Source organism: Oryzias melastigma, linkage group LG21 (genome assembly GCF_002922805.2).
Source record: "Oryzias melastigma strain HK-1 linkage group LG21, ASM292280v2, whole genome shotgun sequence".
Taxonomy (NCBI): domain Eukaryota; kingdom Metazoa; phylum Chordata; class Actinopteri; order Beloniformes; family Adrianichthyidae; genus Oryzias; species Oryzias melastigma.
In genome coordinates this window covers 10,734,760-10,750,500 of record NC_050532.1, presented here as the reverse complement: position 1 = coordinate 10,750,500, position 15,741 = coordinate 10,734,760, and the positions used below count along the sequence as shown (strand labels likewise).

At 38.6% G+C, this 15,741-nt stretch overlaps 2 protein-coding genes across 2 annotated transcripts; one reads left to right on the top strand and one right to left on the bottom strand.

Moving 5' to 3' along the window:
* Window positions 1-13: 13 nt before the first annotated feature.
* znf142 (zinc finger protein 142) lies at window positions 14-8,528 on the bottom strand (the record flags this gene model as incomplete). Its single annotated transcript, XM_024286497.2, is given in 7 exon segments — window positions 14-1,162; window positions 1,247-1,352; window positions 3,004-5,596; window positions 6,097-6,274; window positions 6,389-7,204; window positions 7,710-7,895; window positions 7,994-8,528. Coding segments are annotated over 7 exon segments (4,848 nt in total). The 3' UTR covers window positions 14-638.
* Window positions 8,525-13,478, top strand: LOC112155081 (mitochondrial chaperone BCS1). Its single transcript, XM_024286500.2, has 7 exons — window positions 8,525-9,566; window positions 9,649-9,788; window positions 9,877-10,071; window positions 10,341-10,404; window positions 10,487-10,659; window positions 11,711-11,828; window positions 13,176-13,478. Exons 1-7 carry the CDS (start codon window positions 9,247-9,249, stop codon window positions 13,426-13,428), a joined length of 1,263 nt encoding a protein of 420 aa, XP_024142268.1. The 5' UTR covers window positions 8,525-9,246; the 3' UTR covers window positions 13,429-13,478.
* The last annotated feature ends 2,263 nt before the right edge of the window (window positions 13,479-15,741 follow it).

The following is a 15,741-nucleotide window of genomic DNA, read 5'->3' as shown; positions in this document are numbered from 1 at the left end:
ATCTTCCACATTTTACTCACCTTTCCACCAGTATAACTATAACTGACATAGAGCCCTTATAGTTGTGAAGTCATGCTGACTTTTAGCATTCTAGTCTTTTTGCCAACTGTCACAGACCAGTGGGGACTTCAATGTGTCAGAGAGCTCCAGCTAATGAAAGTTTTGGTTGATTCCCCAATCTGACAAGAACTAAAAGGTGTGCAGGAACAGTTTTGCTGAAACTCAATATACTAAATACATATTATAAGAAGGAAGTTCCCTGATCAATTGTGTGATTCTTTTTGAAAATATTTTTTGTTCAAATGTAAATCAAAAGTGCAATTTTACATTTCTGTCATTTTTTAGTATTTATTAAAACTATACACCTATGGGAGGATGGAGGAGTGCATGGCAAGCCTTTAATAATGGTGCAGTAAAGCCTACAGTATTCTTTAATCAATACAACATATTTGTTTTGTAGTAAAGCTGTTAAGTGCCTGCTTGAATACGACATTTTTGTGACATGTTTGTGCTGAATTATCTTGTGGTTTAACACCAATATATGCAATTCAGTAAACTGAAGCCTCTGTCTCATTCTTGTTGATGTCGATTTTTACAAGAGGTTAAGTCAACCAGAGAAAAACCTACAGATGTATATTTTACGTGCCTCTCTTTTGTGCATCATTGGAATTTTGTATTTTTACCACCAAGTTATTAACAGTCTCCTCTTCTTCAATGACTGGACTAGCAGCTTTCTCCTCTAAAGTCCCCTCCAAAGCCTCCTTTAAAGTCAGGGTACCCGCTTCCAGGTCCTTCAGCACACCTTGCTCCGTTGGCATCTCCGGATGGTGGCGCTGAAGATGCTTAACCACCTGGAACTTTTGCTTCGCTCTGTAGGAGCAGTGGAGGCAGCGGAACGGCTGCTGTTTGGTGTGAGACAGGTAGTGATGCCTGAGCCCTGCAGGCCACCGGAAGGTCTTCTGGCAGATGCCGCACGTGTACGGCCGTCCGGCGATGTGCTTCCGCTGGTGGGTCTTCAATATGAAACTTGTCTTGAAGGTTTTGCCACATTCCTCGCAGACGTAGGAGCGTGTGTCGCAGTGCTGGGTGTCGCGGTGCGCCCGGAGCGCATCTGCTCTGTTGGTGCGGTAATCACACTGATCACAGGAGTATGGCTTCTCTCCTGCAAGGAACCAAGAAATGTTCACCAAAAGTTGAGAGATTTATTGTTCGAGTAAAGTGATTCAATTTTGTTTATTGATCCTACCTGTGTGTTTGGTCATGTGGTACTTTAGCTGGGTTGCCCACTTACACTTGTAGCCACATTCAGGACAAAGGTACTTCTTCTCCTCTTGGTGAACTCTCATATGAAGCTAAAGAAAAAAACATTAATATGTTTATTTAAAAACGACAATTTTTCTGTCACATCTAAAAACAGTAATTGTTTATCAGAATAACCTATTTGTCATTGAAATATCCCCTTTGCTTTCATAGATGTGCTGAAAGCCGGAGTGCTAAACGTTGAAAAGGAAAGCCTACAAATGCTTTCATTGCGTCCACTTAGACCCAAAAAATTCATCCAAATTTTTTTCAATCAAATGTTTACTTAAATTAATGTACTGCCATTATGGCTGTTTTATTAAACCAAGACGTATAAAGACAAATTAAATAGCTGAACTTTGCATTTAGTCAACAAGCAACTTCAAAACTAAAAATGTTTAAAATTAAATGTGTGTCTGAAAATAAATGTTTGAAAATGTGACATTATTAACCACTCGAATTCTTTAATTTGGCACAAATCCTATTACTACACTGTAAAAAGTGAAACATTGGATCAATTTATATTTAAAATTAATAGTCCATCAAATTAAAACTATAATTTGATAAAAACTGGTATTTTTAATTGCAACAAATTACAGCTTTTGTTAATTGATTCAATGGTTCACCTTTTTTTTGCATTTACAGATACAAAGAAAAAAAGTATCTACAATAAATATTTTTTAAATAAAACTTCACTTAGTCTTTTTTTTGTTTCTTTCCTAAAAGCTGACAATTTCAAAGACCCACACCAATGAAAATTGCATTTTTGGTGTTCTTGTGGCATTTTTCTGATGATGGAGGACATTATATTAAGAAAATTAAGCTTAAAATTACATTTCTGAGTATTTCGTTATTCAAATTGTTGTGAACCAGGAGCATAAAAAAAATATCTTTGAGAAAGAGAGTATTTGTGATGTAAAAAAAATATGCAGGGCGGGCCACAAGCATCCTGCTCCAAGCTCTCAGCAGCAGATAGAGGAGAAGGGGTTGCTCTGGGCCAGCTAGGGGTGTATTGGCAACAATCTGGTAATACGATACGTATCGCGATACACGTCTCACAATACAATATATATAACGATATATCCCAAGATTATACTAGAACTTTTCTTTTTTTTTTATCAAGTATGACTTAAAAAAAATCATACTAAGTAGTACAGGTCTCATAACAACAAAATCCGCAAGGCAGACTGAACCAATGAGACGAAACATTTAACACAAGCTTGTTCTTGTTGTTCTGGTGCAGTGTAGAGCTGCTTAAACTAGGTTGGCTGCCAACTAGCAGTCGAGGGTTTAGATGGAAAACAAAAGTAAGACGCCGAAGGACGCTCATAAATAAGTAACAAAGTATTGTCTTGTCAGCATTTCAAATGATTTATTCTTATACCCCTAGTGCCAGCAGACCCGACACTAGAGGGGAAATTCTGGTGAACTTCTGCCACTCTGCAGATACTATGTCCTAGTAAACAACACAGATTTTTTTAAAATTTAGGCTAAAAACAACATAATCATGATTAAAAGACCATTGGGAATGTTTTAAAATAGATTAAAAGATGATTGGAGAGGGTTTTTAAGGCACAAAAATCCTTTACAGTTGAAAATAGAAGTGCAACATCATTAGCACTAAAACTTTCAAAATAAGACAAAAAATATATTTTAAAGTGAAACAGTTTAAAGCAATAAGTCATATAGAAGCCTCAAGGTTACCTTTAACCTGGATGGATCAGCACAGGTGTACGTGCACTGCTCACAGCTGTAAGGCTTCTCTCCAGTGTGGATGCGAATGTGCCACGTGATCTTCTGCTTGTTTCGAGTCGAGTACTGACAGTCTGTGCATTTGTACAACCGCTTACTGCCATGTGAGCGAAGATGCTGCTCCAACACCAGGTGATGGTGGCACACAAATGGACAGAAGCTGCACTTCAGCGCCTTGCTCTCGGGGTAACCATCCTCGTGTTCACTCAGAAGGTGGTCGGCTAACAGCTGCCTGGTTTTCGCGGTAAATGGGCAGAGGCGACATCCATGTGTTTGGTGGACTCTCTGGTGAATCTCCAGACTCTTCTCAGTCTCAAAAGTCTTCTGGCATGTGGTGCATTTTACTCGGGGGTGGCTGCTCTGCTGATGGGCTTTGAGTAAGCCATCGCGGGTGCATGTGAAGTCACACAGTTTGCATGAAAAGCTGACCTGAAGGGAGTGTGAACGCTTGGAGTGGTTTCTCAAAGCAATATCAGAACTAAACGGAGCATCGCAATGAGTGCAAACGTGCTGCGAATCCCCCGTGGGACACTTGCGGCTGTGTCGTCTTAGACCGTGAGGTGTGTGGGCACTGAAGTCACACCTGTTGCAGCTGTAGCATCCAATCCCAGAGCGCAGAGGCTCAGGTTTTTTCCTTGTTTTGAGTCGAGCACATTTATGCTTTAATAAAACATGTCGTTCCAAGATTCCTTTACGTGTGCAACCAAAGGAACAGTACTGGCAACGCAAACGCTTCAAATTTGCAGCAAAAAACATCTTTTTCTTATGACTGTAAAGAACATGACGGGTCAAAGAAACTTTAGATGGAGCGACAAATGAACACGCAGTGCACTGTACTTCACCCACCTTCATGCAACTTGTTTCTCCATGGCTGTCCAACTGCTTTTTCTGAGAGCGCCTATTTGGACACTTAAACTCTTGACCCATCCGTGGGCCATCTATATTCTTTTCTGCCTTACTGTGATTGGGCGCAAGTTTGTCACCTTCACTGACCTCTTCTGCGCTGGTTTCTGTATTTTTACACATTTCTCTGTGAGTTAAAATGTGCTGCTTAACTGTCATTAATGTACCAGATGTAAACTTGCACAGCTTACAAATAAATACTCCATTATTTTCAATGTAAGTTATTTTGCTGTAGTTTGACTTGTTGCTAAGTGAGAAGCTGGATCGTCCTTTCAAACCCTTGAAGTTGGAGACTTTTTTCGCCTGATTTGAAATTTTTTGTTGCTGCGGTACTGAGGAAGCGAAGGCTTCAGAGTTGGATGCCTTCTGTTTTTGTTGATAAAGTTTGAGACTTTTCAAATCGATAAAAATCTCCTTTTGCTGCATCTCCTCTGATCTTCGTCGCCCATCAATTTGTTCAGGTTCCTCATGACCTTCAGTAGAAACCTCATTCACAGCCTGACAATCTTGCAGAACTGTTTTGTGGGAGTGGGACGGCCACAATCTCCTCAGGTGGTTATGGAGGCCGCGTCTTTGCTTGAACTGCCCTCCGCCGGCTTTTATCCTTTTGTGGCACAGAGTTTGGCAGTGGTGCCTGAACGCCGTCTCTTTACATGTCCCATATGAACATTTGTCACACTGATACATATTTTCTGATTGCACCACAAGCATTTCTACCTGTCCCTCTAGAACCATGGTTTCTGCTTGGTCCTTGTCGTGCTGCTTCATAGCTTTCAGATGCATGCTATGCTGTAGTTCATTATTTTCCGGCTCTGTGTGCTTCACAGGTGATCTTGCATCGTTCAAACGTTCGCAAGCGTCTTCTAATTCCTTTTGTTCACACACCACAGTCTGCACTGCAGCATCGTCTTCTTCAGATGAACTCGCAGGTGTAGAAAAGTCGGCGTTTCCTTGCAGTGGCTGAGGTTCGATTTCGTTTAAATCAGAATTTTTCTCTGCGTTTGCCAAAGAAGAGCTCACTGTGCTTGTTAGAGGGCTCAATACAAGCGTGCAGTACTGCTCGTGCAGTACTAACCCAGAATCCACTGGGGGTGGAGTACCTTCCCAGTAGGAATGGTGGTCTGCAGACTCCCGTCTGTCAGGTGCACTAGGTGAGACTGGCTCCATGAGACTTGACTCCTCAGACTGATCCAGATCAAGTGTTGGTTTTGTGTAAAAATCCTGCATAAGTTCAGCTGAGGTCCTCTCCTTTTCCTTGGCTGCATAGTCTTCCAGCCATTTTTTATCCCCAGGAACGTATCTGTGGGCTTTCTTCTTGTGAAGGAAGAGGCTGACACTGCTGAAGGACGAATACACACAAAGGGCGCACTGGAATTCTTTCAGCTTGGTGTGCTTGCAGTTCTCGTGGTTTTGGAGCGCCTGTCGGTGGAGAGTGGAGTATGCGCAGTATTTGCACTTGTGCACTGTGGGCTGCTTCTCCTCAGCAGAATGCTTGGCCAACATGTGATTGCGAAGCTCAAATTTGCGCTTGCAGGCATAGGCGCAGATCTCACACATGAGGGACTTGGCCTGATGTCGTAATTTGTGGCTGGTGAGCTGGTCCATCCGATGGCAACGATACTGGCATTGATCACATGAGTACCTGGAAGAGGGGAAAAAGATACTTAAATGAAAACTGTCTTTTTGATGTTTTTAAAGCGAAAAAACAACAGGACAATTGGAGGCTGACTCCACTCTCATCCCAGACTTGAAAAATACCAAAAAAAGGGGGATTAGTAAAAGATCTTTTTATTATTGTCTCTATGAAAGAAGAAAAAAATCACAAGGTTCAGGAGGCCAAACCAGGCTGCCTCCCCATCCCATAGCAGCTTTCTGTCTGCTGGCCATTTGGCATCTGGCTGGAAAGCTCCAAATAATGCTTGCCATTTTTTTGCACAGTTAATGTTAGTTTAGGATTTTTAAGGTCTTTAAGCTAGCAGGAGAAAGTGTAAACAGGTGAATGATGGGAAATGGGAGGCGGCTTTGTATAGTACTCTAGTTGAAAGAAAAGTATTCAGGAAGCAAAAATAAAAACAACAGTGCTCATATTCCCAAAATTCAAGATAAAACGTAACTTAAGTCGTGTAAGAAATATATTTGTACCTGAGATCTCCTTCATGCTTCCTCATGTGGACTGTGAGGTAGTGCTTCCATTTGGTGACGTATCCACATTCAGAGCACATAAAGTTCTTGTCATCTGAGTGGATGAGCATATGTTTGGAGAGGTAGGACTCATCTCGACACCTGAAGTCACACAAAGTACACTTGTGGGGCTTCTCACCTGAAAAAGAGAGTCAATGTTTTGATTTTTGAAGTGTAGCAACAGCTTTAATAAATTAATTGTAAGCAATGAAAACACTTTGTTGCAGGAATTGCAGGAAGAAATCCCCCTCACCACTGTGCATCAGCATGTGCCGCTTCAAACCCCGTTTATGCGAGGTGGAGTAGCTGCACTGAGAGCAGTGGTGGATCTTCTCGTTGGCGTGCAAATGTCCACGATGATGCTCAAACTCCACAGGGTTAAAGGTCACAAATGAGCAAAAGCCGCAGCAAAGCTCTTTGTTTCCTGGGTGACCATCCCGCCGGTGCCGAAGGAAGACCGTTTTATTGGAACATGTGAAATCACACTCTGCGCAGTGATAGGGCAGATGTTTCTGATAATGAGCCTCCATGTATCCCTCGCTTTGAAAGACGGCGCCACAAGCGTGGTGACGACACTCCACTGCTTTGACCCCATGTACTTCAGCAGTGTGTTTTATAAGCTCTTTGCTCAGATAGGTTTGAAAAGAACAGCTCTCTTGGAAACAGTCCAAAGGTTTGCTGTCTGTGGGGATGTTGTGTGTCTTTATGTGTGCCTTAAGAGCCCGAGCCTGGTTAAATGTTTGGTCACAGCTAGGACAGACAAAACTGTGATTTTTTGCGGCCTCATTGGGATGCACGCTGGCGAGATGCCGACGTATTGCATTTCTCTCCACGGCAGTGTATTCACACAAGTTACAACAGTGGCTCTTTTCACCAGCCTCCCGGCGTCTGTGTACTCGCAGCTTGCTACTGCTGGTGAAGAAACGCTCACAGGTGGGACACTGGAGACTGGGGTCAGGGAAATGCAAACGAAGGTGCTCCTGCAGGTGAGAGCGCATCTTAAAGCAGCGACGACACTTGGGACAGGTGTGGGTTCGGTAGACGTTTTCTGATCCCTCCGCAAGGTACTCTAGAAGACATGAAAAATAGGTCTCACTCTGATCATCATCTATTTTAACTGTTCCCAGTGGTCTTTTCATTACAATTTTGCAATTTTTAGACAAAATAAAATAATCTGTTGTTTTCTAGGACATGGTTTCTGCAGAGTGGCAGTAGTTCATTAGAAATATGCTTCTGAGGAGTGTTGCTGTGAAGTAAGCCTACCCCTACTTCCCATCATCCTTTTGTTTACACTCTTTCCTGCTAACTTACAAGAAGTAACAACCCCAAGATAACATTAGTGGTGCAAAAAATATGGTGAGCAATATTGGAGGTATCCAGCTGAGCTTGTGGCTTGCTGTTGTGGCTTCTATGTCACTGCTACTAGCTTATTCCAACTGCATTTTTTTCTGTTTCTGATGTGTATCAATTTTAATAAAGAAATACTCATCGGAGTCTGTCTTAAATAAATACTACATGGTTGCCTTTTAGCCTCAAAAACAGGTAAAATTAATACATTGTGCATTGGAGCAAACCTTTGGATGGCAGAGGTGTTTCATCTGGTGCTGAGGATTTTTCTTTTTCCTCCGTAATCCTCAGTTTTTTGCTACTTTTTTTCCTTTCGAGTACTTCTTCATTAGGATATAAGACAAAAGAAGACTCAAGTTTTCTTTTTGACCTTTTTGGACCTTTAGGTGTCTGGGTGGACTCAGTCTGGTTACCTAAGAAAAGAAATAGAATTTACAAACCTAATTTTCCATGAGCTTGATTACAAAAAAATAAACAGGAAATTTTCCTTTGTATCTCAGTTTTTGTATACCTTCAGAGTTATCGTGTAAACGGTTGAGGTGATCCCTCAAAGCTTTTGCAGTTTGAGCAACAAACGGGCAGCAAAAGCAGCCAAAAGGCAAATGGCTCTCCCGGTGGCCTTCCATCTCTTCACGTGTAGGAAATGCCCACGTACAGGACGAAGAGGTGCAGGGAATGAGGTTCAGACCATGCATGGATGTCAAGTGGGATTGGTACTCCTGATGGTTGCTGCTGCTGAACTGACATCCTTGCTCAAAGCAGGTAAGGCGTTCCTTGATGTGAGGCTCTCTGTGGTTGACTTTAAAGTGTTGTTTCAAAGCAGTAGGTTTCCCAAACATTTGACTGCACTGAGAACACTTGTACATGTCCAGCTGTCCTTGACTGGTTGAGAATGCTTGGGTTTGTGGGCGGGGCTGAGAACTCAGTTTGTCACATGAATTTTCTATGAGTTCCATCGTTTAAAATAGACCCCTGTTTTGATACTTTAACCTTAGTTGTTTATGGTGTAGCTTTCTGCTTATTAACTTACAAACATTCCACTACGCCTTTAAATAAATAAATAAAAAACAGCTCAAACGAATATCCACAATAACAGTTTTACGTTCAAGTTACTATATTTGCTTTTCGGATATCCACGCTGTTAATAGTAAGTTTGCAAATTAGACTTACTTGTAAAGACATCATGGAGTGGGTGTAAATAATATTAATAACAATAATAATGAACTATAAAAAGCACCCTCGTTGTTTAAATTGTAGCTAAAAGCTAGCATTTCGTTCATTTACCTCCAAAAAGTTTTGGTTTCCGCCTGTTGTAGTTTATTGGTTCCACTTTGAATGCGAACATTTTCAGCACTAAGCTGCACACGATCTATTTTCTACCAGAATTTCCTTTCAATTTATCAGCAGTGTGCCAATCTCATAAATGTAAACAGAGCGCTCCGGTTAACGGGGTAGGAACTAATGTTTATGAGTACTGAAGTCCGGTCGGAAGCAATTTCTTGAACACCACATGTGTAGAGGTCGCATGCAGGAGTTGGATTCATTGATTTTAAGCTCAATGTGGTTATTTGTGGGACTTGTTATTTATAAATATGACTGTCGATATTTGAATGGACGCCAGTGTACATGAATGACTGTCATATGTTGATATTTGGGCTCAAGACGAGGAAAGTAAACATTAGTAAACAAATCATCCGGGGTGTCGCGCGGAACAGCAGATGATTATCATTTCATAGTAACGGTATCAAAGACTTGGTGATCATCATGCCGCTGTCCGATTTTCTGGAGGCTCTGAAGGACAACCCGTACTTCGGCGCCGGTTTTGGTCTGGTTGGCGTTGGAACGGCACTGGCATTGGCCAGGAAAGGCGCCCAGGTGGGGACTATTTTCTTCCGCAGACATTACATGATCACCCTGGAGGTACCAAGCAGGGACAAGAGCTACCACTGGCTGCTGAGCTGGATCACCAAACACGCCAAGCACACTCAGCACCTCAGTGTGGAGACCTCCTACCTGGCGCACGAGAGTGGACGGGTCCAGACTCAGTTTGATTTCCACCCTAGCCCTGGAAACCACATCATCTGGTCAGATTTTCTGTCTTATATAATTGTCTGTTCATTAGAATAACAAAAATCCAACCTTGTGACACTGTCATTGTGGTTTCAGGTATGGGAGGAAGTGGATTATGGTGGAGCGCACCAGAGAGAAACAAATGGTGGATCTGCACACTGGAACTCCATGGGAGTCGGTCACTTTCACAGCTTTAGGAAGAGACAGACAAATCTTCTTCAATATCTTACAAGAAGGTAGAAGTTTCCAGTAAAAATCAAAATTTTAATTAAATTCTGCATGCTTTTCTGGACCATGAATACGAGTTCCACTCATATTTTGCAGCGAGGGAGCTAGCTCTGAAGCAGGAGGAAGGGAGAACAGTGATGTACAGCGCCATGGGAGCAGAATGGAGGCCCTTTGGGTTTCCACGACGACGCAGGCCCCTCAGCTCAGTGGTTCTGGATGTTGGAGTGGCTGAAAAAATTGTGGATGACGTGAAGGATTTCATTGGAAATCCTAAATGGTACACAGATAGAGGTAAAACCTTCCTGGACTTGATTTAATTTGCTTTCTGCACAAACATGGTAGACTTTTCTCAAGGCCACTGCTAATATGCCTAATTTACCCAGAATAGTCTTGGGTTCAATGTTTTATAACATTGTATTGTGGTTAATTTTGATTTAACATTTTTGATTTATAAATATCAAACACTACTTTTTTAAGGTTGATATCCTTTTTTTTTTATTTTGAAATAACAGTATGATTAAAAGTTATCATATTCTTTTTTTGTGTGTGTGTTTATGCAGGTATTCCTTATAGAAGAGGGTATTTGCTTTACGGTCCTCCAGGATGTGGAAAGAGCAGTTTTATGTGAGTGTGGTACCGGTTTGTGTGGCTACTCTTGATCTGTGGAACGTTCTTGTCAACTGCTTTGCTCTAAATTACACTGTAGCACAGCGCTGGCAGGAGAGCTCGGCTACAGCATCTGTCTGATGAGTCTGAGCGACAGAACACTCTCAGATGACCGCCTGAACCATCTCCTGAGTGTGGCGCCGCAACAGAGCATCATTCTGCTGGAGGATGTGGATGCTGCGTTTGTGAGCCGAGAGTTGCTTCCCACTGAGAGTAAGCACAAGGGCGTTTTTTTTCTTCAGTGTTTTGTTTATGCTATGTCAAATTGTCCCTAATAATATTAGTTTATCTTTTCTTTAAACAAATTGCTACAATACAGTAGGCAAAAAAAAAAAAATGTCAGTCACTGATTCTGCAAGGTGCCCCCCATTTCAAAAATATGACAGGTCTGTAATGTTTATCTTAGATACACTGTAACTGAGAGAGACAGAATGTTAAAGAAATCTTAAAAAAATTATACAATAAGACTTTTTTTGTTTGTTTTTAATTCTGTTTTTCATGGTTGTAAGTTTATTTTGAATGTAAAAGATACAGATCGGTATCAAAAAAATCAACCAACAGTTAAAACAGTATTGGTTGAAAACTACAGATACAAACAAGGTTACGTCAATAAAAAGGTATATAATCACTTTTAGGTAAGCTTCGTCAGTTTCTCTTGCTTTTGTCTTCTTCTTTTCATGTACATGTAATTCAAACAAAAAGACAATTGACTGAAGGTGAAAAGTGCTGTGTGTTTTGTGCACTAAACATATAATACATTTTTTCACAACACTGCAAACAATACCTGAAAATATTAATTATTAAATATTAATTAACTTATTTAGCTACAAAGAACAAAACACTCTAAAAGACCAGGTTTTCGTGTTTAAAGCTGTTTTTTCCTAACTGTAGATATTTTGTTTTTGTTACTTGAAATAAAAAGTGACAGCGAAAAAGGAAATTAGTTTCTCTATTTAAAGGCATTTTCATTTAAATTTTTAGATGCCAAATGACTAACAAATATCCACATTGTATCCATTTATGTAAAATAATTAGCATATTGCTACAAAGTTAGCTGAATCTTTTATGCATCGACTTGTGGATCATGTTTCCAGATTTGTATCAAATAATTTAAGAAGGAAAGATACACACCCCTATGATAAATATTACTGACCTGCTTTCTTGACAATTTTTAGGATCCATCTCTCCACAAAGTACTTTTTTTTCCCCTCACTGTATTTATTTGTGCTTCACAGATCTGATCAGTCCTTTGATTTCTTGTCAGATCCTCTGGCCTTCCAGGGAATGGGCAGACTGACCTTCAGTGGACTGCTGAACTCTCTGGACGGAGTGGCTTCATCGGAGGCCAGAATCGTTTTCATGACCACCAATTTCATAGACAGGTAGGAACAGGTTCATTTATGCCCCCCGAGTCCGGCAGGGCACAGTTTTAGCGTTCCTATGTTTTTATTTTGTCCTCGTTTTGTGTAATGTGGTTAAAATAATGCAAATTTATGCTGCTTACCTCCAATTTTTCAAGAATTTAAAAATATTTTTTTCCCAACTTTTGTATTGTACGGCTAATTAATACATTATATTTATTAAAAACTGAGATTGAATATATTTAAAATCCCCAACAAACTATATAAACATTCTCTAAAATAGATTGGAAAACGTATCCAACCTTACATAGAATTTATATTTATTCAATTTAATTTGTTTCATGAATTAATAGGAAATCCAAAATATATATTCTAATTTTCAAGAAGTGATATGATAAAGGTTTAACAGAAAAATATAAATTACAGATTGACAATTTTGAGGCACTCATCTGAAAAGGGATATTTTGCCATGCATTTTAAGTGTGTATTTAAATAAAAAAATACGAGTTTATTTAATCAAAAATGTAGCTTTGTTTAAATATTAGGGATGTTGGGCAAAAAATCAATTTGACAATATACAGGGATATTTCATTTTATGATGCTAGTATTGATTTAAAATGCTGACAAACGATTATTTATTTTAATTATTAATGAGCTGAATTGAGCAATATTGAAAATAAACAGTAATTTATTTCCTCAATCATACTTTTAGAACCATATTGGCACATCCATTCTGTTTTTTTTCTTGTACGGAAAAATATGTTGTTGTGGAAATCAGACAATATTGGCTGTTCCCATTAAGAACAAATATGTTTTAATTTCCAAAAAGAAACCCAACATGAATTTGAGTGGGTTGAAGTGATTTGTATATAAGATAAAGTCCTTAACATTATGATCATTACATACAATTAATTAACATAAAAGTGTATTAATATTCAGGTATAGTTTTTTTTCTAAGCCATTCTATATATAAATAAAAATAAAAATTGTTTTGGTACAGTCTTGCGATATATCTTGATACATATCGTAGTGTGAGCTGAGTATCTCGATATGTATCGTATTGCTAGACCCTTTCCAATACACACCCCAATTAAATATATGCTGCTTTGATTTAACAAATTAATTTACATTTTTTTCGTAAACTATTTATCCCTGTTTTTTGGGGTTTAATTCCACATTATGGTGGATCCCTGTTTTTATGAAATAATAATATTTTGAAAACCAAAGTACAAAATATTGGCTTAACGAGCAATTAAATAAATAAGAAAATGAGAATCTTGCAAACACTGTTTATGTTAAGTCTGAACAAAAATGTAGACATCACTTGCAGTGAATACTGTTGTGAGAACTGTTCTTTCCCACCCACAGGTTAGACCCGGCGCTTATCCGACCGGGCCGGGTTGACATGAAGCAGTACATCGGGCATTGCACTCACTGGCAGCTGGCGCAGATGTTCAGGCGCTTCTATCCAGACCAGCCGGCTCTCGAAGGAGAGAAGTTTGCAAAACTGGCTTTGGACGCCAACGCTGACATCAGCGCCGCACAAGTGCAAGGACACTTTCTGCTGCACAAAAAAGATCCTGCAGGCTCTATAGACCATGTTGACCAAATAAAAGGATGACTGGACAAAATGTTTTTACGTCTTCTTAAATAAATTATATCTACAGATAATTATTTTTTTTTTTTATTGCTCCTAATTTCTCATTCTGAGCTATTTTTTTAGTATTGGTTGATTGCTGATTTTCAAACCACTATATGAAAGACCCACTCCAAAAAAAATAATAGTATTTTTAGTATGTTCTTGTGGCATTTTTCTAAAGGAGGACATAAAGAAAGAAAATGAGGCTGAAAATTGCATTTCTGATGATTTCTTTTTGCAAGTCATGGTGGATCAAAAGGAGGTGAAAAAATAATGTTTGTAAAAGAGCGTATTTGTTAAATACTTGGGGCATGCCACAAGCTCCAAAGCTCTCAGTTACAGAGAGAGGAAAAGGGGCGGGGTTGCTCTGCACCAATGGTTCCTTAATTTGTAGACAAATTTCTAAAGAACCACAGAGGCTATGTCCTAGAAAACGACACAGGTTTCTGGATTTTGGCTAAAACAGTATAAATATAATTTTAAAACCAAACTCTTTTAAATTAGATGAAAAGATGATCGGAGTTGGTCTTTAAAATAAAATCAGTCATGCAAGTGGCTGCTTCTGCAGTCGAAATAGTTAAAGATTGGAACAGGGGTACCAAGATGTGGAACCTTGAAGTGGGATGAGCTACTTTGGATACCCTGTCTGCAAAGAACACCAAAGTGATGCTAAAGTTCACCAAAACTTAACCACTAAAGTCTAAAAAAACTGTTGCCAAGTTTGACGAGGTTTCATTTTATTGGCAACATTTATACAAGAAATGATTTAATTTCTAGAGTTACTGACTTGTATCAACAGTTTAGGCTGGTACTGTGGGACATTTTCTCAAGATATTTTGGGGCTTTTATCAATTAAATATGGCTTAAAAATAATAGTACTTCTGCAGCATTACTATTCCATTATTTTATAATCTCAGTGTTCGCACCCTCTGTTGAATATCTATAGTACTATGTTACTATGTCTATCTATTCAACCAATTGTCTTTGAAAGTCATCAGATCCCAGTCCAATAGATCTGTAGGAATGGTCCAGGAAAAGATAACATGTAGCAAACTTGGACCAAAATTTATGAGGAACATTTAAAGCATATAAACTAAAGAGAATTAATACTGCTATGAAACCTGAAGGAGACCCAATTACAATTTAAAAAGCTAAAGTTATTTAAAAAGAAAATCCAAGTAGTTATACCTTTTACTGCCTGTAGGGGCCGCCATTGAGAACTCATTCTCACCTGTTGTGAGGACTACAGTATGATTTTACTATTGCACCAAAAGTATTAAGTACTTTTTAAACTAACTTCATGATGTAGCACTCATTTATGATACATGGACAACTTATTACAGCTATTGAATACATCTAATTAATACATATATATATTTTTTTATATCTTGTTATCTTCATCTTTTTAATTAATTAATATTTTAATCCACAGCTACAACTTTGATTTGATATGAATTCGATAAAAACTGTAATATTATAGCTTAACCTTTTAGCAATGACCATCATAGCTACTTCTTCATGAGCCAATATTGTGCAACTTTATAAAATAAAAGAAAACAATCAGAAACTTTGGAAGTAAATCTTATTTGCCAAAAGGTGTTTGATGTTTTTGGAACATCAAATGACAAGGTCATCTTTTAAAGCAAGATGTTTTTGTTGAATTAATATTGTAACTGTTTCTCATAGGATCCATTATGAAGCAATGAGTGGTATAATTCTCTACCTTCCTATGTATACTTTATGTACTTCTATTCCTTAAGGTAAAAGTGTCAGTTTAAACTTTATTATACACATTTTCTTGTCAAATAGGGCAAAAACAAAACCTTAAAAGAGAAGAAAATTTTTCCTTTTCCTCACAATGACTGTCATATCGATCAAAAAATAAATAAATAAAATCATATCTTTTGATTTGAAACAATTGGCACTATTTAAAAAGTACATTTTTAGCTGTTACCTTTACAAATGTATGAATATGTTCAAATTCACAACTGCATGGACATTTCAGTACATGCCCTAAATGGAAAATACTAGTGTCCCAGTTTTAAAAGAGGAAGCCTTTCAAGATGTATTCTTTCAGAGCATTTTATCAAATAAATAATTGTTTTAGAATCATGAAAACTAAATTTGACTGCATTAGAAATGTAAAACGATGAATAATTTTTGATTCATTTTATAATTAGCAAAGATTTTGGGCTGTTATTTCACTTTCAAACTTTTATCATTGTTCTATATTATTTTACCCCTCTTATTTTATTGATCTGAGTTAAAAAAAAAATCTGTAATATTGTTATTTTT

What these genes read in the sequence shown, in the direction of transcription:
- LOC112155081 (XM_024286500.2), top strand. Translation starts at nt 9,247, where the DNA reads ATGCCGCTGTCCGATTTTCTGGAGGCTCTGAAGGACAACCCGTACTTC. An exon ending in TAAATGGTACACAGATAGAG is followed by an intron (nt 10,072 to 10,340) that starts GTAAAACCTTCC and finishes GTGTTTATGCAG; the next exon opens with GTATTCCTTATAGAAGAGGG. An exon ending in ACCACCAATTTCATAGACAG is followed by an intron (nt 11,829 to 13,175) that starts GTAGGAACAGGT and finishes TCCCACCCACAG; the next exon opens with GTTAGACCCGGCGCTTATCC.